Source organism: Manacus candei, unplaced genomic scaffold (genome assembly GCF_025592945.1).
Source record: "Manacus candei isolate 608988 ecotype Guabito, Panama unplaced genomic scaffold, ASM2559294v1 h1tg000011l, whole genome shotgun sequence".
Taxonomy (NCBI): Eukaryota; Metazoa; Chordata; class Aves; order Passeriformes; family Pipridae; genus Manacus; species Manacus candei.
In genome coordinates this window covers 19180476-19207004 of record NW_026138059.1, presented here as the reverse complement: position 1 = coordinate 19207004, position 26529 = coordinate 19180476, and the positions used below count along the sequence as shown (strand labels likewise).

Below are 26529 nucleotides of genomic sequence, written 5' to 3'. Positions count from 1 at the left end.
ATGCCTGGTTACCTGTCATTCAGAAAGACTGAAGTCAATCTGAGTGATTCACTCCGGCCTTACGCTGAACACAAGTCTTGCAATAAGGCTGTTTCTTTTCCTCAGGAGGTGACCAGGGAACAAACAAGTTGAGAGACAGGGAACACATAAGAAAAAGGTGGAACTCTAGCTCTTTCACAAAGGAGAAAAACATTTCCTCTTCATCTGCTTTCTCCGAATCATGCAATTGCACAACACTTTAGGGTGTCCCTCTGCCTCATGCTGCTCAAACCAGATTGGTTTTCCATGTGTTGGTGTTACTTACTGACTGAGAATCATGCAAAGATTTTCTAATGCTACTGGAACAAAGTGACCAAAACCAGCTTCTGTTGCCCCAGTCTGCTCCTTGTAATGCATATTTTCAGTAACTGTGGCAGTCAGGTAATACCTCTGTAGCAGATACTGATGGATCAGTAATTGATACCTTCAATTCCATCTGCCCCTCCTCACACGGACATACGATAAGAAATCACTTTCAGTCTACTGTTTTTAGAGTTCTGTAAATACGGGGATGTTTCTCATAAAATGTGCTCTTTAACTGAGCATTTCTCCACATTCCATGGATGCTAAATCTGCTCATGCATCAAAATTTAAAAATGCCAGTTAGCAGTATCTCCTTCCAGTACCAGCATCCATCTACACTGAAAATATAAAAATAACTCAAAAGAAAACCATCTCTCTTGAACTCCAGCATCTCCTGCTGGGAATCATGCCCTTCCTAGATATATACCTCATTCTACTTTCTGTTCTGTACTGACATGTAGAACTTCAGACGAATGGGCATGTCCCCCATTCCCATTTTTCTAACAGGTTTCTACTTCCGTGATTCACTGTAGGGACTGAAACTGGCCTGTACACATGTCTTATTGCCCAGCATGAACGCCCCAGGCTTACTCAGAACCACACTAGTAAATTGATTGCCTCTATAAAGAAACTTACTCAGAGTCTGTCACATTGCTCACAAGCAATCCACCAAAAAAACCCCAAAAAACAAAACAAAACTTTGGTGGGTTTGCAATTCTCTCCTAAGACACAGCTTTTGTTCAAAATTTAAAACTAAGATGTGCCTAAAAGAATGGCAGAGATTTAAGTTGTCTTCAGCTCATTCAAGAATTGCGTCAAGCTTTTTGGTCTTGAGAGATTATGTAAAAATGCCCCTTTGCTGTCCTAAATATCGTAAAATCCAATTGTGGTACTTTTTCATAAATTGCAACCATCAAGAGGATGTGAACTTAAGTACTTCTAAAGGAACTTTAGGTGTTTCTTTCGACATCTACCCATGCTTTTATTTAGATATTTTATGAGCTGTTTTGTAACTCATGTGGTCCTTCTAGCTATCTCCCAGAAATCGAACAAAGACAACAGGTCTAGTTAGTATAGTCTGTTATTTGACAGACTCTGAAGTCAATGAGATATTAAGTTCTTATGCTAAACACGATTATCTACAGTGGAATGAAATTATTAGGCTGATCAAGAAACCTTCTGAAGATGTTAATGAAAAAAATAATCAGCGTAACCTCTGACAGCCAACTGGCACTGAAAGTTGCTCTGTACACATTTTTACATGCTTCCTACCCTGAAGCAAGACCTATGGTACAGTATTAATTATTTGTATATCTCAGTGGTTTCTGTTCTCTGGAAAAGCAAAGAAAATGCCATGATCATTCAGTCAGAAGACAGACAGAAAATGTACTTCATGCTTTGGAAATGAAGGAGGCCATCAGGAATTACTTGGCCTATATATCCATATAATCTTCTGTAGAGGAGGAAGAAATCTAAGCATCCATTTCTGCTCTGACATTTGCACAGGTACCTAGAGATGCCAGCTGATTCCAGAAACAGAACAGTCTTTTTAGTTTGGTACACAGGAGGGCTAGTCAGCTCCAGCAGAGCTGCATGCTGAGAGACTCGCACCCTCCTACTTCTCATGCTGGTGTTTTGAGAGCTACCTCGTGTATTTCTGCATGACATCATGCTACCCAACCTAAAAACCTCGTTTCCATAGAACACTCAATTTCTTCCTGTTTAGTCTCCCCTCATCCCCATTCCAAACTTTTGGTAGCTTTTTACACTGAATCAATGGAACAAGTACCAGCAAAGCGATTACACTTAGAACAGGCTCTCCCTTTCCTTCCTGGGTTCATTTTGCCAGGCCCTAGACAAGCCTGGCTGATGGTAAAAGGCAAAGTATCTCACAGGCCAGCATGTCTCTTATGAAAATGCTGAGCACTCCCAGTGAACATAATAGCGTGGTTGGCAGTGGAAAGGGAGAGCTAGGACTGCTGTATGGAGTGATGCTGAACCAAACCATGGGATGTTTTTTTTCCTAACCTCAAATAATTGCCTGGATAACTAGCCCTCTCCTCTTCAGCACACAGGACTGCCTATAAATAAACTCATTCCAGGCTAAAGTCACAAGTAGGTCATGCTAAGATGTGCTCAAGTAAGAAGGCACACACGAGACCTAAGGCACTACAGCCCACAAGACTGTTGTAGATGGATAGATCAACCCATCTTCGTTCCAGTTATCTCCCCAAAAAAAGAAGGTGTAAGTGGTGAAGATTAAGTTACCAACAGAAGAGACCGGAGTAGGAAAGAAGGTTAATGACACCAGATACCAGGGTCTGACCTGAAACAAGTAGCTCTGTCAGCTGCAAGAGTGAAGCTAGAGAGAGAACATGCTTTTGCTTTAACACCCCCTACACACAGCATGACTAGTCTATGAATATTTAAGTCTGGTGTTCTGCTTACAATTAGAAGGATAATTAGATAAATAATGTGCTCCTTTACAGTTTGTAAAAATTGTTCACATTCACGGATTTTAAGTGAATGAATATGGAAAATGGAAGATCAAAAAACTAATTTGCATCACATTGGGAAGACTTAATAACATCTTCAGAAACTGGAAATGATCACTTTTCTGAAGTCTTGGAGTTAGAAATGAATTGTCTAATTAAAGTCAAGTTAAAAAAAAGATACATACAGCTTAGCCTTCGACTCTCACGGTTTCTGTAATAATGAGATTTTTGGTAAGTTACAGATTAAATGAAGTTAAAAATAAATCAAGTTCAAAAATACCAACATTGCATTGCTATCTGCTGAGTCATAACTATATTTAACAGGATGGGCCAAAGACCTGAGACTCACTAACCCTGTTACCATCAGACCCAGCTGGGAAATGTCCAGGTATCCCCCTTAAAGTGTTAGGAGAGAAATGAAAAAAAGCATGTTAAGAGAGTTGGGGTCTTGCATTAAAGCCAAGACAGAGGTGTTGAAAGGAGACTTCAAGCAGTGATAAGTCAATGAACATTTTACTTAGATTTTTCCTAAGCTTCACATCAAAAGAACACCCCAACTCCAACCTGAAGGAACACTGAACATGACCGGGAGTCTTTCTCAGACCGGGGAAGCAGGCCTGATGCCTTATATCCAAACAAGGAAGCTAGGAATTCACAAATTTTCTTCAAAACAGTGAAAACTCCACATTAGAAAAACTTTGCATTAAAACAATGCATCAGCTATAACTTAATTTGAGGTTAAATCATCTATGTAAATTCCATACAAAAGTAACACAACTAGAATGAATTATATTCTTTTTCAACAGTAAGGATGAGACTGAAACCTGTACTGCTGACAAAAGTTCTAAGAACATCATATTTCTTACTGCACGTCCGACTAGTAGATAAAATATGGAAAAGTTATGACAGTAAAGAAAATACCACTATTATCACCAATATTTTGCATTACATAAAATTGTAATATATAAGCATGCAATGAGATGAGAAAAAAATATTTTGGAAGTTTTAAAAAGGAAATACTTAGTTCCCTCACCATGCTATGACAAAACCAGCATTTTGATGAATTCGCTCTTACCCTATAAATTATATGGTTGACAATGGAATTAAGACCCTACATCATGGAAACTATATTCTTAAGGAAGAAAATCTGTTAACAGTATAGTCTATAATAGAATCGTAGAGTCCCAGAATGGTTGAAGCTGGAAGGAACCTCTGGAGGTCATCTGATCCAACCCCTCTGCTCAGGCAGGACCATCTAGAGCCAGCTGGATAGGAGTACACATTTACTTGTGTATGAGAACAAAATCAATCCAACATGAGCTGTTTAAAATGATATGTTAATTCTGATTACAAAAATTAGGATGCTGTAAAAAATGTACTCTTAGGCACAATACGAGTTCATATGAGTAGTGCTAACTCATTTTAAAGGAGAAAAGAGAAGCAAGGCTGTGTTATAACTTTGATCTTTCAAGAACTCTTAATCAGTTAATGACTCGTGACTTTCCTTTCCATGAAATCATATCAGCTATCTTGAATCACAAAGTGTTTTTTTAGTGCTCCTAACACTTTCACAATCTTAAGCTTACGTAATTTCCTGGTAGCATAGCATATCTGTCCCCACATACTAACAGTAATACAATTATTTATCACTTTCTAAATTTAAAGAAAGTTGTGTGGAAAGGAAAGTAACCTATCCAAATAAGAAATCATTTCAAAGTCTTTTTGAGTTAACACATATCTGACAGCATTTCCTTTTCAGACATTCAAGTCATCTCATACAGTTTCATTACTAAACTACTGCTACAACTTAGCTTTTATGTTTGGTCCTGTTGTAGCACATTTTCTTCCAGTGCCTCTGTCCATATGATTATTCTTGCGAGTTACTGTCTTTATCACATATTGTCCACAGTTCAGCAAGGAATATAATGTCATATGTTAAACATTCTCAATTCTCAGTGACTTAATTTCACAGGAGATATTGAAAAAAAAAAACCAAAAAAAAAATCAAAAAAGCAAACAAAAAAAAACCCCACAAAAAACCAAACAAAAAAACCAAAAAAACCCCCCAAAACAACAACCCCCCCAGCCCAAAACAACAACAACAACAAAAAGCCAACAAAAAAACCCCAAACCAAAAAAACCCCAAACTACTGCAATAGAAGACTCAGTTCCCAAAACTCCTTGTTTCCAAATAGCACCTTTATCTGTAAAATGAATGAGCATTATCTACTCACTCTGTACAAGTTGCTGCTAAATATCAGTCCTGAGCAAGAGAGATAATTTAATGCTGCAATTGTATGTACTATACTACAAGGTAAGTGCATCCACCATGAAGGGTCCTGAGTGCAAGAACTGGAGCTAAAAGGGCACTTCTTCTCTCCAAGTCTTGGCAACCAGTTCCTGTTACTGTATATGCTCCTGGTGAATACTATTATACTTTTTGTTTAGTTTCATAGATTAATTTAAACTGGCAGTCATCTAGAATTCTGAACCACTTGCTTAAGAGACAGATCCAATAAGAGGGGGAAAAAAGTGTGCATGGAGTTACAGCACCTTGATGACGCTGTCTGTATTGTTACTTCTCAGAAGTGGTCTAAAGCAAAATATGCATTCAAAAGTATTCGAGTAAATCAACACTGTTCACCATACATTATGAGCATGCACATTTCTTACTAAATGTTCACAGAATTATTAAGACTGGAAAAGACCTTTAAGATCATCAAGTCCAACCATCAACCTAGCACCAGCACCATGTTCACCAACAAAACACGTCCTCAAGTGCCATATCCATAATTTTTTGCAAACTTCCAGGGATGGTGATTCCACCACACCCTTGAGCAGTCTGTTCTAGTGCTTTACAAACATTTCAGTGAAAAAAATTTTCTAAGCAGAACTCTCAGCAGAGTTCACAAAGAAAACTGAGTAAAAAAGGTAAATCGAAGTTCATCAAGGACTTTAACATTAACATTACTACTACAGGTGTATTAATAATTAGCTGTCTAATCCCCAAAATAAAAGATACATTCATTTTTGCATGAACATTAAAAGCATAATGCCATATTAGGAACTATCAACAAGTTATTCGAGGCCTGTATTGTCATGCCCAATCCCAGAGTATTTTTAGGATTTATTATTTCAAAATAGAATTCTAAGATACTGCAACTAGTCACACTGACTAAATCCAAAAATAACATTATCTCTTGCACATGGTTCTGTTAATACACCAATAGCTGTACATCAAGACTTGTTTCTAGAAATTACAGATCATTCTACAAGTTGAAGTTTATTTCATCACTCCAAGTTTATAAATGAGTTTGTGGCATAAAAAATATTGACTTGAGACAGACAAGACTGCAATCAGCAAACTGTATACAGTTATGACTGAACTCAAGTTGATATACAGACATCCAAGAGAAAAACCCATAGCATGGCCTGTACTGTTCCAGTAAAACTAAAGAAGTATTTTAAAAAATTTGTCACTTTATCACCGTTAAGTAAAAAATATTTCACAGCATGATGATAAAAACTGCAGAGTGACTCACATAGAAATGCTAGAGGCCAAAAATCTCTCAGACGCAACTGAAAATAAATGAAAATCAGTGTAATGAAGAAAAAACACCAGACGGTTTCACTGTGAGACAGATCATGAACTATTTTTAGACATAAAATATAAAAACTCAGAGGCAAGGTGGAGGAAGGGCACGATATCTCTAGGACATGTTTAAACAACAAAGCTCCAGTATAAACACAGATGTATCAGCACAAACAATCTTTTTGTAGGTACAACTTTAGTTAAGAGGAGAAATGCCTGACAGCATAGCTAAAGCAAACTAGCTTTCACAGAGTGTTAAATCACAAAAGCCAGAAAAAGAAAGACATGATTTATTACAGGGTTGTTTGGGATTTTTTTCACAGTCTGCTGATAAATGACTTTTGAAGCACATGGCACCATTGCTTCAGCTAGAGAAATTATATGCATTTTATAAAGACACTTGAATTCTCTCAGCTCAATCAGCAAAACTGATAAATGATCTTTCAGTCTCTAACTTTATCCTGCAAGATAATAGGGCTACAGTCTATCCTCAGCTGCATGCATTATGCCCAGTACATATCATTGAATTCTAGTTGCATATATCATGGCTGTATATACCCATAGCTATTCTGATTTTCCAAGTATCTTCAACTGTACTGATTTTGCAACTGTACTTTTGTTCTAAGACTATCAAATGCAGATCTCATATGGACTTATATCTGCGTCCTCCTTGTACTCACTTTTAAGAGACTTTTGCTTCAAAAAAAGTGGCCAAGATAAACCAAGACAACATTGCAAAGATTTTAGAAGTCAGCATGTTTGGCAGGGAGTAAGAGACATGTAAACTTTCCTGAAAGTTCCACAAAGGCTAGAATTACTTAAGGCTCTCTTCGGCTGGTAAATTGAACAACCTATGGCAGAATTTGTGTCCAATTTTTTTCAAAGGTCATTGAGAAGTATCCAGGTAAATCGCTTCTGCTGAATCTAGAAATCTAATAACACAATAACTTTGTCTAGCAACTTCAATATCTATGACAGTATATGTTTTAGATTTTGTTATCTTATCCAATAAGAAAACTGAAAAATAGTTTTGGCATTCATATCAGATAAAAATAGAAAGGAATTCCCTACAGGAATATATAGCAGAAGTGAAATTGCTTAGATACTGCAGATGCTGTTGTTTTAATCAGAACACTGGAAATGTTTTCCACAGGGCAGGTTAAAACATTAAAAACTGAAGGTACAATTTCAGGGTTTGTTTAAGCTAAGGTCAGGCTGGTCCCAGCCCTGGCAGCGTTATCTTTCTCCTTATCAGCTGTGATTGCTGGAGATCACACAGCCACAGGGATCAGCCACCAGCCTCACTGACCACAGAGGCTGATGCTTATGTGGAGAAAGTGAGATGAGGCTGAGAGCTGGAGCCGAGTGCTGTGAAAGCGAACTAATTTTATTTTCTTCCAAATAATAATTCAGACTAGACAGACTTTTCCCTTAAAACAAAGGCAGAATGACAAAAATAACAATGAAATACATGTTTTCCAAATTAAGGAAAGTTCTTTATGTTAGAAAAGTAAACTGCCTTTACTAGTTTTTCTTTTGGTGCTTCTGTGATTTGCTTAATGCTGCCTTAAGTTTCATCTTGAACTATGAGGCACATGGGTATCCACAGAAACACTGCTGGTCTCCTCCACACTCTTGCTGTGTACAAGTGTCCTTAAAATACACATCTCCCAAAAGCCCCTTCCCTTTATCTGCAAGTGCTTTACAACAAGAACATCATCACTGGGGAAAAAAGGAAAAGAAACAATCTGCTTCATCCAGCACTGTCTTACCAATTCAACTGGTACAACACTTCCCCACTAAGCACTGCACTGTTGGGGGAACACACTACAGATCAAAGAATTCCAATTTGTTACAGGCAGTGGTATAATTAAAATAGATTTTCTAACTCTCTGTTCCCTCACAGCCTGCTTTTAATGTAAATACCAGACTTTTTTGCACACGTACTCTTCCCCTCTGCCATCTGTCTGTCTTTACCTTTGCTTTCCCAATTATTTCTGCGCAGTAAATTGCATATTAAATTATAGGATGATTCAAGCTCATTATAGAAACTATAATCCATTAATACCTTAATTTTGAATCTTATGAAAAGAACTTAGCATATTTCTTTTGAAATTATGAGGTAGAAATAAGCCCAAATATGCACAAAAACATTCACATGTGTTTATTCTTTAAAAGAAGCATTGTTCTGTCATTTTTCATGGTAAGAGGCCACAGTTTTCTCCTTAGTTATGAAATTAAATAATTGGTATTGAAATGGTAGGTACAGCACCAATTTGCTCTTTCAACAGTAACCACTGTATTTTCCTTCTTTTCAATTTATAAAATACAGTAAGTTTTCAAGTTTCTGGAAATAAACACAAAGTACACTATTTCAGTACCTTTCAAAAAGAATTGGAAAAAAAGACTAAATCACTACAGCTTCTGATCCACTGATGTGAAAGACCTGAAAAAAACAATCAAGATTTTTACTACATTCAGGCTCCCACACTCAGGAAGCAAATTCCAAAAACAAGGCCCTTTTCTTGAAAATACCCTGCAACCAAAATACCAGACATTTCAGTCTTGGCAGTGTTGGCTCCAACTGCTCAAAAGATCTTAAATAAATACATGATACAGTAAAGGAAAGGTGGTTTCTTACATAACCATCTAATATTTTAACAGGGCAAAGGCTAGCAAGACTTTGTGTAAGCACAGATAAAAGTTGGTTTGAATAATTTCAACTACTGCCTCCAAATAGGGGTAACAACCCATTGCCATGTTTGGCCAATGTTTTAGAAGTTTTTGATAAAATCTTTTGGAAACTGGTGATTTTCACATCTATCTATTCTATACTATATTTAAGAAAAATATATCTTAAAAATATTTTTCAAGAAGACTGTTAAACCTGACTTTGCTGCCCAAAACACATGCCATGTGCAAAATTAATAAAAAATCGTGCCCATGAGGACCTTCACTGACAGCTGAAGTCATATGAAAGGAACTTGGTTTTTTAGTTTGGGGAAGAGGGAGGTCTCAGCAGATACAGCCAGAGAACATACAGCAAAGTAAATAGTTGCAAAGCCACCTAGAGATAGGTGCCTTTGGGAAAGCATACTGCTAATAATGAAAAGGTTTCTAACAGTGAGCACAGAAACTGCCTCACTTCATGCCAGCTGTGCTTTACAAAATGGAATTCCCTCCACATTTTTTTGCAATTAAAAAGGTTAGCACTAAAAATGAACAGAAACCCCCACATAAATATTCTTTCATCATGAATTTCTGTTCTTAGCAGAAAGAATCCTCCAGCCTGGAATTTACTGAGACAAGTGGGAACAGTATTTCTGCCTCCAGTAACTAGACATCACAAAGAGGTGAAACACTTTCCCTGAAATATGGGCCAGACCACAGCTCTTCTGGCAGCAGTGAGTGACAACATTGCTAGTGGAGCTCAGTAGTCCAAATACAGTCAAAATCCAAGCTCTTTTGTAGTATCTTAGAATGAAAGGGAAGAATTCCTAAAAGAGTCGTGAGAGTGATCCCAAGTGCCGTAACTCAGATCATTTAACAGCCAGCTATGATAATCTCCTCAGTAAATTAATATGGTTTGTCAAGCCAAACAAACTACAAAATAAGAAAGCTGTGACAGTGCCATGAAGATTTGCTAATAATCAACATCCATTTCCAAAACTTCAGAACCTCAGACGAAATCAGCTTATTATCTCCTTTATTGGTGCTTTCAGAAGAGGAAAAAAATGGTCCACCAGCAACCCAGAAAAGTGAGAATGAGGAACAGTTGACATCTCATGCATCTCCAGGGAAAGACAGTGAAATTAATTCTTCATAGTGCTATCTACTCTAAGGCAAGTGAATAACAAAGATGAGCCTAAAAGGCTTCATGTCCAGAAGTACTGAATACTGCTGGCAGACCTAATGGAGCTGCTATCAGCACAGAGCCCTGTGTTGCTTTTGTCAGAAAAATCTATACCACACTGGAATATACTACATAGACAGTACATGTTAAACTGTGGAGAAAAAAATATGACTCTACAATTTATTTGTTGAAATAAAAGTAAAACATTACACAATTATGATTATTCTATAATTCTATGGTGTGATTATGACTATATAATTAGACTGTCTGCATAACAGTCTTTTCCGGTGAATTTCTTTATGATTCAAAGGCTCAGTTACACTATTTTCCTCAGGGAGAACTTCTATTAAAGTTCACGTAAGCACTGCAATAATTAAGTCACAGTATTTTACTTTTAAAATCACACTTTAATCCAGAAAATATTACTGGAATTACATTAATATTTAACAGTAAATTACGTGGAACATAATAAAAGCTATCCATCTCCTATCACAAAACAAAATATGTACAGAACTCTATCACAGAAAGAGACAAAGACCTATAACTAAAATCCAGCATAAATAAATGTAATCAATTTCCCAAGCTGACAGAGCATTGTAAATTATTTACAACATATAAATAGGTGCAACACTATTCCAGGTCCATTGAAAAAAACCAAAATGGCATCACAGAAGAAAAATGGCACAGCATAGCTTTCTATTACCCACACTACGACTGAACGAATGAAATGCAAGAGGAGATGTGCCAAGTTACTTGATACTTGCTAGTCAGCTTAATCAGATACTCTCAATTTCCTGCAGGATGGATAACAAACACTGTTCTGCTTCTTACTGCTCACCACGTCTACTAAAATATTTTCTGAGGGAGAACGATCCTGAAAACTTGTGTGCGTCTAATAACACGCGATGTCTGGAACCGCAGTGTAACCGCAACAACAGAAAGTCATTATATATTTAACATATATAATTAGGAATAGAATTTACTTTTAATTACATGCATTTCTGTGAAGAAAGGTTAAAAAAGCATGAGCGAGACTATTGCCATGAAGTATTAGGATTTAATGGAAATTTTTCAGTGCTTGAATGTTATTGAAAATACTTTGAACCCTTCTATGGTTCAGGAAGATATATGTAAGAGGCACTACTTAATTCGACAAGTGGACTGAAAATCTTATCTTGTACCTTATTCTCATCAATAACGAGATATTAATTTTCAGCCTAACTATATTTATACATTAGCATGGATATGCTTATTTTATTAATAATCATCTCAGTTGCCTCATCCACCTAAACTTTTTATCCATTAGATATGCATATTTTTAGGGGAAACGGGAAAGATTTTCCCTTTAGCTTTTCCTTAATGAGGACACATGGAAGACAACAACAGGGAAGGAGAGGAACAGGAGAACCGAGACAATTAAAGCCAAACCACCTGCCATCCAGGTTCACCCTTCACCGAAATTCTTTAGCCTCTGCCCGTTACACTGACAATGAAATAAAACTAGCAATTTTTGACTCCTTTCAAAAAGCTTATAAAATACAGGAAAGAGATAAAGAGAAGAGATAAAATACATGAGGAAAGAACTTAGATTTCTCTCCTCTTCCATAAAGTTTAAAAAAAAAATTAAAAAAAAAAAAATTGCAACTTTCTCAAGTATTAACTTAATACTCAGCAAAGTATTAACTTCCCTAAGAGTTAACATTCTTGAAGTCACAGCTATCAGCCATGGTGTGAATTCCCCATTTTCATTACCTTCACTAATAAACTGCTTTTAAAAGAGGAAAAGAAAACACAGACATTAGTATTCAGGCCTACTAATAGAAGCTGGGAAAAAAAATCTTACATTTTTTTATCCTCAACATCACCTCTCAGACTACTTCCAAAAACACTTAGAAATTCTTAGAAATCAATATTTCAAATCATTAATTTTACCTCAAAGTAATATGAATTTTAAATAATCCACCCTTTTGTAATTTATAGCTCCTGTCTGCTCCATTTTTGCCACTGATTTGTTTACTGTTTCAAAATAAAGTCAGCTTGCAACACACATTTCTTAGCACTACTTAGCTTCTTATTCATAACGGAAAACTGCTCCACAGTTTTTGTTACTGCCTTGATTTTCTACTCTTATGTAGTCTCATGTTTCCCTCAAAATCTCATTTACTGAAAAAAAAAATCTGTAAAAATCAGAAAAATTAAGAATGGGTTTTCAAAAGAAATTTTTCTTACTAACAAACTTACATTTTTAGTAAAGATTTTATGGGTGGTACCTAATTTCTCCTGCTCCTCTTCTAAAGGCAATATGGATAATATTGGTAAGGTCCTAATAAAAGAAGAGCACTCCCTATGTCAAGGAATTTTATCTAGTAATTTTTTCTTTAATAGCTAATGTCCGTGGTATTTAAAAAAGACAATGATTAGTTTAACTTTGCAAAACTACAAAAGCATAACCATTTAGCACTTGCAGTACCTAGTAAGTCAGAAAAACTTGGAATCTATCTAGCAATTTAGGATATTTAGCTTCTCTTTCTTTCATCATGCTCCTCTCCCAAAGATCATTTTGTTTTGTGTCTGGGTGCCTCCAATTCCTCTCTTCCTCCTCCTTCCTGGCCTCATGCTACCCACAGTCCATCTTTGCCACGCCCAGGATCCAAGTAAAGGGGAAACCCGAGAGCCAGGTGTATTTTTTAACTAGGCAAGCTGGAGCCAGACCTCTTGCAACAGAAAATACCCAACCTGAAGACATGGGAATACAGTTGCTTCCCTCATCATCGCAGGAACACGCTGTACAGAAACCACAGTCCCATGACTCAGAGCACAACACAACCAAGAAGCTCTGAGATGAGCTCCACTGAGTACAGGGAACCTGAAACTGCATTCCTAACTGCTTCTTGGCATTTCCTTGTCCAGGAGCAAACTTAAATCCATTCAGTCCCATTATGCCTTACTCTCTTTCACCTTCCTTTTGATTTTTTATGCAGTCTCTGCCTTTCATCCCACCCTATGTCAGAATAGGATATTGCCTACTTTCTCCTCTACAGTGAATACCCACCATCCTGTTGCTGCTCAAAAGCAATATGCCAATTCCAGGAAAAAAAATAACATTCAAAGAAATGGTGACACTGTCTTTTTAATCCCGCCAGCAGTAATGAGAGAGAGGACAGCCAACTTCACTGAGGGAAGATTAGCATAATACTTCTTGTCATACCATGAAAGTTATTTGTTTCCTTTGTTTTATAAATATTTATGTATTAACAATAGAGTTTTCAGTATCAAAATCATGATTTGAGAAAGTGATATTCACAATTAACTTACTACCTAGATACTTCCAGATTCCAAAAGAAAAACACACCAAAATCAAAATGCTTCCCACAGAAAAAAAAACCCTGTTACAGATCAAAATGCCTGAAAACAAGATGTACTGCTTTCTGTTGTGTCCTTTGAATACACTGCTAAGTTATTCAGTTAATTAGTTAATTCAGTTAATTAGTAGCATTGGGTCTGAACTCTATCACTAAGGATTAAAGTAGTATCTTACTTACCTTGTATCTCTAATGAGAGGTGCACTTCCCAGTTTAAAACAGATCTTTTCCCCTCCACAAGGTGTTTGCCTCAAAGAAAAGCTTTCTGCCAGATCAAATCCTATAAAATATGACACAATATGATACAATTTAATGGGATTTAAAAACCAGAAGTAAATACTGACTCTTAGCATGATTGGTGATTTTCTGGAATACAGACTGACAAGCTATTTCAAAAATCAATACTTGAAGACAGAAAAAATTTCAATATTCATTTTAACAAAACTATTCGTGCAAAATTCACTTGATAGATGACTTTGCTACCTGAGAAATGCATTTGTTATTTCCTTTTATCATCTGAACTGATAAGAATGCGGGATCATTGGGAAAAACTATGGAAATCAGTGTGGCTGCCAAGCTTGAAGCAATACTTCCCAAGAACAACACATTCTGATTTTAATCCCACTTTCCGAACAACAGCAGCAGCTTTTGGAGCTTGGGGGTGGCATTCTGTCCTGTCTTTTCAATTTTAAAGCCAGTTTAAGTCAGACTATGATTACATCCACTACTAGCCAATTAATATAGACACTAGCTCAGTCATTTACCTGAAACACCACGACTGTCTCTGTTGATTTGTTTGAGATGACGGACAGCTGTTTTCATTAAAGGACACACAGCACCTTCAAGAGAACACAATTTAAAACAGAACACATCATAAAATGCTATCAAAATAAAATTAATCGTAAAAAACCATCATGATAGTGATATTAATATTAACAGGAATGTTTCTTTTTGTTTCTTTAGGATATGAAAAGCAGCTATAAAACAAATTACAACATCTAAATAGGAGCAATGATATTTCAGATTCTATACTACACTTAGAAGAATATGAGCAGATACAAGTTTTACCTCATTTTAATTCAGCTGCTTCTTGTTAAAGTTCATATGAACTATACAACCAGAAGAAAAACACTAAACTGTTACCACACCGTTTCCATCTACAACACTCTATAAAGCAACAACATTTGTTCTAAGTTCTTTTTGAATTTCTGACTATATTGTTAGAAAATATTTTTCCCCTATTAATGAATATGAAAAAAAAAGCATAGATGCTTGACTACTATGAAAATAATCTATTGTTAATTCAGGGAACAGTAGGCAATTTCAAAATGTGGATTAACAAGGCTATAATCATATCCTGTAACAAACAATGCCAACAATACTTATATTTAAAAAAAAATGGTTGAAAATTAAGTAGGGGAGTAAATCTGAACCAAAGTATTTTGGTAAACAAGTAGAATATTCTAAATTGTGGAACATGGTAAACTCTGAGGTTAAATCTAATGGAACGCTTAGATTGAAAACTGTATTATTAATATACAATATCTTAGTTCTTTACTTTTTTTAACAGACACATAGGAATACCCACTTTTAAGAAGCAAATACAGAAAAATGTCAGGTTTTGGTGCATAGGTAATAAATAGGGCTTGCTCTTTAACAAGTTTTGCAAAGAGCCCTGCTAAATCCTAATAAAACCAGCAAATGAACGATGACAAGTAATGATATTTGGCCTATGAGCTTATCAAGCACAGAGCTCTGTGAGCTAATGAAACTAAAAAGATGTCCAAGATATATCTGAAGTTGCTGAACAGCGAAGGTCGAGAGGCTTTCTCAAGTGTCAGTTCAACGAAAAGAGTAAGGATTGCCCTACCATTAACCTGAAAATTATCTATATTTAAGTGTTTCATAACAGCATCCAGACAACCATTGGCATTCAAAATAACTGTATTTGTAATTCAAAATAACTGTATTTGTAATTCTGTAGTTATGTAGAAAGCATAGTATCCTTCAAAACTCTTGAGTGCTATTAAATATATTTCATTATTTGGTCTGCATTAAGAAGAGTTAATTGGAAATAACTAGTAAAAGTGAAACTAGATTATATAATACAGACATAAGGACACCTCCTGATTATATGGTTAATGAAAGCTATGTCATTATTTAAAGAACGAACTGGGTGACACTTTTTTTTGGTAAGATTCATTAAGTTCCATGTCCTTCACATCTACAATTACAAGTAACAATCTACAATTACAAATAACATCACAGATAAATTAGTTTACTTCTAGGGAATAAATTCTTTCTTTCCTTCAAATACAGGTATATACATGATTTTTCCTATACTGATAGATATAGTTTCACGATGAATTATATAAAGCATATGAATTAAAAAACATAAATTCCCTTTCCCTATAAAGGATGCAGAATTGTAATGAATATTCATGTTGAAATCTCTGAAATTAAATCTTTCACCATTCTTGGTTTCCAGGGAATTTTATGTAGTGTGAAAAGCATTCACTGGATTTACATAGTAACATAGCAGTTTCAATACACCATTTGATATATACACACAGTATGGGACAGAAACAGGTTCACCTTAGATACCCTTTAGTCTACAAACCTCAATTGTCAATCAGATATAAAGATTATTAAACTACAGACTTCTATATACTACCACTCTAAAACAGGGAATGTAGTTATGGTAGATTTATGTAAGTATAGCTCTAACAAATATGTTGGTGTAAAGGAAGCCATTTTTAACTGAAGCCACAATAGCACGTCAGACATACATTGACAGAAATTTTTCTTATATCTGCATGTTTTCTAACCATGTTTTTTTTCAATATATAGATAAAGACTACAGGGCAAATTCCCTTTTTGGTTAAATTCTTAACAGTACTTAAAATAAGAGCAGACAGATATTACTTACTGCTGATTTTACCCTAAACTGATGTAGTAATCTCTAGAGAACCTGGGACACAAGTGTGCTTTGTTTTTTTTCAGCATTGACTTACATGAGGATTTAGTGTGAAAGACTAGGAATTTTTAGCTTATTCCCCACAGCCACTTTCTTCCAAGTCCAAATATAGACTCAAGCCTTAATTTTTATGTTCTTCAGATGATAGCAATGATTCCTCACATGCCACAGACTGTGGACCTATTTTTATCAGTGGCATAATAGTCACAGCATAGACAGGCCATTTGAGTGTTAGATATTTGGTTATATTCCATATCCCCCAAAGAACTGAAAGGGTTACCATGAATCTTCTATCTCATACTGTTGATGTACTCCTTTAGTCCAATGCTGTTTTTTTTTACCAGAGAGCTAAGGTAAAACTCTCAAATAATAAGACCAAACCCTCTCCATACCAAGACTGATGACTTTCATTGCTACAGATTGATGAAAATTCTTTCTAAGTTACAGCTTGTACAGTTAACCTCTTCCACAATTTTTAGTACTGCTGGAAGGTCCTTATATTTTCTTTAGCCCAAGACAAAACAGACAGTTTGCCCATTCAACCTGTGGGTAGCTGAATAAGAATGTCTATGTGAAGATACTCAGGAAAGGAAAAGAAACAGGCAAACCCTTACTGCTAATCCAGATATGGAAACCATGAACCTATCTGCCCTGTTAGAATACACTATTATAAAATTAATGAAATAGTAAAAAGAACAAGCTTACATTTATACACTAGATTACTCTGCACATGGTAAAACTGCATCTGTGTGGACTGAACTAAAAATTTCATATTAAAACAGTGATATCAAAGGTCAAGGTAACATATCTATAAATTAATGAGTTTACCTATCCATAAGACAAATTAGACCTTGATATTTATAAATCAATGAGTTCTACATATCAGCCTATTAATATAAAATCAACCTCATCATTTTGAAAATATGTATTTATGTATTTATGCGGACCAAGCAGATACATCACAGACCACTGATCTTCTGTCTTTCCAGTAAAACAATAGTAAGAATTTTTTGTTTGTTTTCTAATCAAATTATGAAAAACAAAAAAAAAGGGCATTGCATCTAAACATATCTGCTGCAACATGCAATGACATATTCCTAATTCCTGGAATAATCAGGACACCTGTTGAAGGACAGTGCAACTTCCATCTAAGCACCACGCTCAGCTTTCCATTCCAAGCAAACGAGGACAGAGGAACTCTGGAGCAAGCTTCAGTCTCTCTTAAATTCATCTCTTGTGTGCACTTCCTGATTATGAACCGTAACTTCCAATAAGCACTCTTGGCTTTTCCAGATCAAATGTAACCTGTAATGGCTAGATTCACTTTGCAAGTACCTACATGCTACTTTACAATTAAACTTTATGTTCAGCTGAAGTTTTCAGCTGCCATCTAACACCACAGAAATGCACATTGCAAGGGCACTGAAGTTTCCATCAGTAAACATGACCAGCCTAATGAATGTGGCCAAACAGCAAAGCCCTAATATCCCATCATCCTATGTCGACTCAAGCTTCAGACACAAACGCATATTAGCCAAGATTTGTCTCACACTTACTGGATAAAGCTTCATAAATATATAGACATAAAGAACATCTTCAGAGTTTGCAACACATATGCAAATATCAGCAACAACATCCAGTGAGTCCACCCCAAAGGTATTTGTACTAAAGTTAAGCAGACTCAGCTGACCTGCTTTCAAATAAGGTCAAGAATTCAGAAATCCTACATACCTGTAGCCTCAAGTATAGAGGCACCAGGAAATGAGATGTGAATTTTTTTTTTACTCCTTTTTTACTCTGTAAACCAGAACATGTTACATTACAACATATGTGTTAATTAAGACAAGGGTGAGAAAAAGCATGACGGAGACATGATAAAGTAAAGAAGTCTACTTAAGTCTGGTGACTATTTATATGGTTATGAAAGTAACAAACAGCTTTGGCAGACAGAATTAAGAAATCCCAACTAATGATGTTCAAGGGTTAGGATACTCATACTAGACCCTGGGAAACACTATTCTCACATAAGGAAAAGTAGGTAGTGAAAAACAGGACTTCATATTATTTGAGACAGCCAGTATGGCTTCATCAAGGGCTAGTCTTCATGACCAACCTAGTGGCTTTCTACAATAGAGTGACTACATCTGTGGACAAGGGAAGAACTATGGATGTTATCTGGACTTCTGCAGGGCCTTTGACACAGTCCCTACAACATCTCTAAGTTGGAGAGATAGGGGTTTGATTTGTGGACTGCTTGGTAGGTGAAGAACTGATTGGACAGTCACATCCAGAGGATAGTGGTCAACTGCTCAATGTCCAGATGGACATCAGTAACAAATGGTGTCCCTCAGGGGTCTGTACTGGGACTAGTGATATTTAATGTCTTCATCAATGACATAGTGGGATCCAGTGCATGCTCATCAAGTTTGCAGATTACACCAAGCTGAGTGGTGCAGTTGACACACCTGAAGGACAGGATGTCATCCAGAGGGACTTGGAGAAGCTCAACAAGTGGGCCCTTGGGAATCTCAGGAGGTTCAACAAGGTCAAGTGCAAGGTGCTGCACAATGGGTCAGGGCAATGCCCAGTATCAAAACAGGCTGTGGGATGAAGCAATTAAGAGCAGTCATGACAGGGAGGCTTTGAGAATACTTGTGAATGAAAAGCTGAAGATGAACTGACAGTGTGTGCTCATAGTTAAGAAAGCCAATTGTATTCCGGGCTGCATCAAAAGAAGCATGGCCAGCAGGTCAAAGGAGAGGATTCTGCCCCTCAGCTCTCATGAGACCCTCCCACCTGGAGGACTGCATTGAGTTCTGTGGCCCCACCATAAGAGCGACATGGACCTGCTGGAGCAGATGCAAAGGAAGGCCATAGAAATGATCAGAGGGCTGGAGCACCTCTCCTGTGAAGATAGGCCAAGAGAGTTGGGGTCATTCAGCCTTGAGAAGAGAAGGCTCCAGGGTGACCTTACTGCAGCCTTTCAGTACTTAAAGGGGGCTTGTAAGAAAGATGGGGACAGACTTTCTATCAGGGTCTGTTGTGACAGGATAAAGGGTAATAGTTTTAAACTAAAAGAGGTTAGACTTAGACTAGACTTCATGATAAGGGTGGTGAAACACTAGAATAGGTTGCCCAGAGAGGTAGTAAATGCTCCATCCCTGGAAATATTCAAGGTCAGGGTGGATGGGAATATCAGAAATATGAATATATGAGCAGTACTGTAGAGTCATTATCTTGATTTTGAGAAGTATCTAGCCATACTGAAAACATTAAAACCAAAAAAGCTGAACAGATTTGCATACTTGAAACCACTCTGTATTTGGGCTAAAGTGCCTATCCAAAATTATAATCTAGACCCTATACTTTTCACAACGGATTCCATGTCAAAAGGTAATGGAAATTCACCATGCCTGACAGTCCCAGGACTTTGCTTATACTACATTTTTCATGGGTTAGCAAGTGACTTTAAAAACAGTAATTGTAAAACAAAGTTGAAAAAGAAGCAATGATCTGGGAATGAGACAGAGTATTAATATTCTTAATATAGAGCATTCTGGAATGACTAAATTAGAACTTCATGTGTCACTACAGCTCATATCCACTCTCAAAAACCAAATATTCCCAATAAGTTGACAACATGAACAAAATATTCTTGAAGTCAGATCAAAAACAGGATTGTGGAAAACTCTTGAACCCTCTCCCTCAGAGTTGCTATATTCTGTCATGAGAAGTGAGTGTTTCCTTCTGATGAACATTCAGCATAGCAAAGCTTCTGGATAGGCAAGAACTGAAAGAAATCCTTCCCGTGAATCTAACAGTTACTGGGACACTCAGAGCCTAAAGAGGACTGCTCCGAGATGATCCAGCATACTCTGTCACACTGACCTTTTTTTCAATACTGGTAGTTATTTATTACAATATTGACCCAAAGAATAAGTATATTTGGCATGCCAGCTCAGAAAGCTCTCCCCCACGTATACACACAAGTTAATCCTTTCCCTAACATACTTCTTTCCCTCATCACCCTTAAATTTACTCTAATTCACACTTTTTCATGAATTTCAAAGCCATTCCTTTAGAATCAAATAGATCAGGTGATAAATTTTAGGATGTAAATACAATAATCCCAGATTGTCTCTAAATTTGCTTTACTGGAAAGGTTTTCATATTAGCACAGTGAGAAATAAATGCTATGCATATGTTGTTGAAGGATTGTCTAGGCAGATACTGAGGGACAGATGCTGATCCAAACAGAATCGGTGCATTGGAGAGAACAAAGACAAAAGAAAGAATGACTTAGAGTGTCTTAATGCAAGATAGGAGGAGGGAAAAAAAAAAAGAGGTTAGCTATTCCTCTCTTCTTGAAGTGAGCATATTTCCAATTTGTAACAGATTCATCTGCATATAAATTATCAAACTGTAGCAAGACTACTTTGCAACACAGAGTATTCGTGTCAGCTGAGCAGGGCAGATTAACAAAAGGTTTGTAGAAAGATCTGTTTTCGTTTTACTGCTGCTCCATTACGGGGTTCGTTCTTTCTCAACTCCTGCTTACCAGTCTACAAGTTGTATTTCTTTTTTGGACAGTAACCATACCTACAGACTCTAGAAGAGTCTCTTTCCCATTATCAACTTAAGGCTTCACTCTGAGCCTATTCCCTGCTGTTGGCAGAGCTGCTCAAGCTGGCAGCTATCTACTTGTTATTCCTCACCATCTGCCTGTATCTCCACAAACTGCAGAAGCATCTCTCAATTGCACACCATCAGCTATTCACAGGATAAGTTCAATCTCTCTTCTTCTTCCTAGTGGTTCAATTGGACCCATATTTGCTCCATTTGTGACAATCAGGTTAAGGAAAACAGCAACTTCACTGCTGGCTGCCTAGCCACTAACTTCTAACAGAATGTAATGCAGAGTTCAGATACACTGTATATTAGCAGTTCAATGTACCTGTCACATATGTCCAACATTTACTAAGACATATTTTCTTTATGGGGAAAAAAAGAATATAGAAGAAAAGAGAAAATTCTTCCTGGAATTTTGTTTTAACATTTTTCAAGTTTCCATTTATTCATTTATGTTGTTAGGGAACCTTCTGCACTCACAAGATTTTAGTACTTTTAAAAACTTCCCTTCTGCAACTAAACAGATAGCAGTGACAGAAAATACAACCTATTTTGCTTTTTTCAGACAGTTGAATAGAATGATTTTACAGCTATGATGTAGGTTTGTTCTCTCACAGGGATTAAGAATAATTCATCAGTAGAGCACTTAGCCTTGCTGCCCTAAAAATATAAGGGAAAGAAATCTTTGACTTAAATTCAGACTCTTCACAATGCATTACTCTTACCTGAGAGCCCACACATTACACTTATTATTTATTCAATATTACTACTTATAGTTTCCAGGAGTAGTAAAAGGATCATTATCCTAGTCACTGATTTTTTAATTTCTTGGGCCTGAGTTTCGAATGTGCTATTGAAATTCAAAGTTTTTGTGTATGTATAGCTTCTATTATCTTTCATCAGATTTCTGGAAAAAACAGCATTACTAAAAGTTAAGTTAATTTTTGAAAAAAAAAGTACTTCATTTAAATAACAATAAGCATGTTCTTCTTGCCAGTAAATGTAAGAAATTTATAGAAAGTTGAGGTATGTGTGGAGGCTGAGCAATTCCAGAAAACTGACATTCCTCATGTGAGAAGCACACATGATGTGCCTTTAAGACAGAATTTACCACACCCTGGAGAGTTACTGTAGAGTTTAAGTGAGAATTCTAGATAACACGTGGACAGAGAAAGAAGAAAACAAAGAAGTATGAGAAAATTTGCAGAATATGGGTAACAGCTTTTAAGTTAGAAAATATCACTATATTCCTTTTCCCCACTAGGCATAAGGTTTTGTCTAAGATAGATACAGATCTTTGAAGTATTGTTTAGGTCAGTGTGATAACTAGTCTGCTATAATAAAGCCATGTGACTTTGTTCACAAAAGTTTCGCAAACTTTGATTTATAATCTTGGTTTGTATGGTATGGAAAAAAAGGACAAAACAAAACTCCTAGGATCTACAACTGCCTCTAAGCACGATTCTTCCAAGCACGATTCTTCCAAGCACAAGAAGGCTATTTTGAAACTGCTTCTAACCTAGGACATTCTACAAAAAAAGATTTACATGATCTTGTATAATTTTATCTCCTCATACTGTTTATTTTCCATGTGCTGTTGCTATCTGCTAGAAATTTTTCAGTACTGAGATTTATGCCTTTGGTCTGTGATGGGCAAGAAAAGTAGAAGTACCTGTCTGGTCACTCACAGCCACGGAAGTAGAAACAGGAAGGAGGAGGAAGACTGCCATACAAAGCCAAATTATGCACGATCCAATGTAGTTCATCTCCCCCTGAACACATATGAACAATCAGCTATGAATCTGAAACAGAAAATAAACATTTTTAGAACAGTTTCATCTTATTCTTTTCGCCTTACTCCATCAGAAAACTGCAAACAAAAATTTCTTAACTGTGAAGAGAAAGTTGCTAGCAACATTCAAGTGTATAATTTATCTGCTTAAGGAGCTACAAAAAGTCTTATGTCAATTTAGAAATAAATGACAAATATACTCCTTTTTAGTTCTTTATTGAACTTCAAAGTAACACCTTAGAAAAACTAACTCAGATATATTAGTTGTAAAGGCTCTGATTTTCCATTTAATTAGTGATTAATAATTTTATATTTCTCCCCAAATTATTTTTCAATTTTCAATATATTAGCTAAACTATTTGGTGTCACAACACTTCCAGTGACTTTGAAGACTACTACTGCTGAAGTAGTCTTCAAATTGAACAAAGAACAACATGCAGTTGTTTCAGTTTAAGCACAACAGAAACCAAAATATGCTGTTCCTTTACCTTGCAAAATATGCAAGCAGCCTATATTTAATTGCCACTTAAAATCTCACAAATGTACAGTCTGGCCACAAGAACACAGCTTTTATTGTTCAGCTTTTCTTCTAAGTCAACTGCGACGCATAGATACACGCAGATATAATGACACACAGAAAATGGCAAATATTATTCTAATCTAACTCTAATCTAAATTTTCTGTAAGAAAAGCAAAACACATAACTAAGATGCAATTTTTATAATTATTTTCACAGGGCACCTTATTCATCATCAGAGCTATTCTGTCAGTCACATGCACTGACAGCAACTACACCATCATTAACTTTTCCAGCCTCCCCACCAGCAGCGAAGCCAATATATGTTCAAATAACATTATCATTTAATTTCCTGCACCTGCTTTGCAAGCAGGCATCGGGAATTCACTAGAGCTGCCGCCTCAGAGGACTCGTTTTTTGAAGGGCTCTAACAACCAGCATCACCACCCCCTCGCTGCCGCCGCACCTCCAGGCTTGGTCCCCTCCCGCCAGGGGCTCCGGGAGGTTCCGCTCCCTCGCTCAGCTGGCGCTCCGGAGCCCACGGGGCGCCTGCGGAGCGACCCGAGCCCTCGGCAGCTCAGATTTTAACTCGGCAGTGCCGGCAGCTTCATTTCTCTCGGATCGAGCCGGGTTTGCCGGAGGGAAGGTCCAGCACTCCAGGCGGAAAGGCAAGCGGACAGCTTGGGCGGCGGGGCTGGGCGAGCAGCCCGAGCAGCGCCCCCGCCCCGCAGCCGGAGCTCGCTCTCTGAGCTCTCGGCTCCGCGCCCCCGGCCCCGCTGTCGGGCCCTCCCGCCGCCCCCGCCCCGTCTCCCCGGACCCTCCTGCGGCGCCGGGAGCGGCCGGCCCGGGCGAGCCGAGCGAGGGGCAGCGCCCGCCGCCGCTTCCTATGCGGCCCCGGGGCGGAGCGGAGCCAGGATCCCGCTCGGGCCGGCGGCGCCGGCGGGCGGGGGAGCCCCGGCGCCGGCGGGCGGGGGAGCCCCGGTGCCGCCGGGCGCTGCCGCGGGGCCGCGCCGGCACCTGCACGGGGCCGCAGGTGAGGGGCCGCCGCCGGCGGGAGCGGGCCGGGGTCGGCAGCGCTGGTGCCAGCCCGGCGGGACGCGCCCCTCGGCATCCCCGGCTCTGCCCCGCAGCTGCTGCTCCTCGGAGGGCACTCGCTGCCGCAGCTCACTCACCGGCGTGTTCGACTAACTGCGTGCAGGCCACCCGGTACGCGAGCTAATTACAAGGGCACACACTAATAGGTAGGTTTTTAAATGTAAATACATGCACAGTCAGAATTGTGGCAATTTGCAACAGTTTAATCAGTTTTGTAAATTACTGCTAATTTAATAGGGCTGTTTCTATTAGCATATCTTTGCATATACCTATAGTCACCCACTAACATATACAATGTATTTACAGAGTCATGAGAAGCATACTATAGCATAGGCTGATTGCAGTGCATTAAAAACTTACAGTGTACATCATGTTTATACAAAACATAGTTAATATTAGCAGTGATAAACTTAAATGGTTATTTTGGAAAACAAAAACCCACCAACAAAACCACCACAAAACAAGCCAGGAGTAGTGTAGTATGTGTGTATGTGTGCACATGTGATATGTTTAGAGAATTGACTACAAATAATGAGTTGCTTACCTTTAATGTTTATATTATTCTGTCCCCCGGAAGCACTGAAAATGCCTGTACAGAGCTGCTGTAGTGCTGAGGAGTTGCTGGAGTAAGACTCCAAAGAGTGGTAGAGGGGGATGCAGCTCTGTCCTTATTAGTCTCATACAGTGTGACCCTCCCACTCAGTGAGCAAGAATACTCTGCAAGAAAGGACAAACAGACACCCAGACACAGATTCTACATAATCATATGTGTATATCCCAAGACAGGTAACAATGTAAGAAATGTTTTTTTTTAATTCTTCCTACTACCTCCCCCCAAAAAAACAGTGCACCACAGTTCCATAAATTAGACTGCCATGGGATGAATGCATGAATGAAAGAGTATCTGGTTTCTAGTTGTAAAGAATCAATTACGTACATTAGCACACTGGAAGAAACTAGCTTTTATCCTTTAAGTGTAAGCATACGCCATTAATTTTATATACATGATCATAAATTTAAAAATCAGCCATTTAAGAAACCAAGAGAGTACACCTGTTTATGGCACTGATGCTGCAATGCTCAGCGAATTACTGACATTTGCTTTGCCTTTTAAAATCTATAATTTACAAACCTGAATGTTCTTACACTTGTAATATTGTCTGTCTGTGATGAAACAGTGAGACTGAGCGCTGCCACTGGGTCTTATCTGAATGTGCCAAACTGCACTTTTGTCAGGTTCTCCAAGTGTGCTTGTGGCAGTTTTCTGAATTGCATTTTAAAGATGTAAACCAGATAGAAGGATGGAGAGGACTGGAATGACTAGAAATAGATACACAGAAGACAGAGAGTAGGGCTTTAAGTAAACATACCTCATTTATGCATATCCAAGACATATTTTAGCTTTTTCTAGTAGAATCGTTCTGACAGGGGAAAAAACCTGAAGATGGTCATATGAGAATTTATCAGCTTAACATCAATTTAGCCAAATGGTCTTCAGGTCAGAAAATTCATAGGATAAACTTTTTTCCACTCCCAATCCCCTTATCCCAAACCCTCCCACACACCCACCAGATTTTGGAAAGTGTTTCCTCATTTCAATTGAGATAGCTAGCCAGGATAACCAACAAATCACATGGAAAGACATAATTATCTTTCTGGTTTGAATTTCAAAACAGTTGTTGTTCTTCCCAACTTAGAATCACAAGAGAAAGATGAAATTGCAGCTTACATACACATCTGCTGGGGTGCTTTATTCCACAGCTTTGCCACAGACTTGTGGTGTAACTTTAGGCAAGTCACACTTCTTGCTTGCTCATTCTGTAAATTATAGAAAGTAAAGCTGTCTTACCTCACAGAGTGAGGGGCAAGAGCCCA

At 37.6% G+C, this 26529-nt stretch overlaps 2 protein-coding genes across 11 annotated transcripts in view; both read right to left on the bottom strand.

Annotated features, from left to right (window-relative positions):
• COL19A1 (collagen type XIX alpha 1 chain) overlaps positions 1 to 25445 on the bottom strand; it is a 188179-nt gene extending 162734 nt beyond the window's left edge. For 6 of the 10 annotated variants that reach the window (XM_051777715.1, XM_051777713.1, XM_051777716.1 and 3 more), the window contains exons 1-4: positions 25199 to 25445; positions 22923 to 23052; positions 14409 to 14483; positions 13825 to 13924 (exon numbers count right to left, since the gene is read on the bottom strand). In XM_051777715.1, coding sequence (XP_051633675.1) covers positions 13825 to 13924; positions 14409 to 14483; positions 22923 to 23016 — 269 coding nt within the window. In that variant the 5' untranslated portion in view covers positions 23017 to 23052; positions 25199 to 25445. Of the gene's footprint in view, positions 1 to 13824; positions 13925 to 14408; positions 14484 to 22922; positions 23053 to 24025; positions 24169 to 25198 lie in introns of those variants that run through there. The other 4 variants (XM_051777711.1, XM_051777714.1, XM_051777721.1 and 1 more) reach the window with 2 other exon arrangements.
• On the bottom strand, positions 24133 to 25129 carry LOC127466653 (translation initiation factor IF-2-like). The gene has a single exon (XM_051777746.1). The coding sequence runs from the start codon at positions 24668 to 24670 to the stop codon at positions 24167 to 24169; it is 504 nt and encodes a 167-aa protein (XP_051633706.1). The 5' UTR covers positions 24671 to 25129; the 3' UTR covers positions 24133 to 24166.
• Positions 25446 to 26529: the final 1084 nt, after the last annotated feature.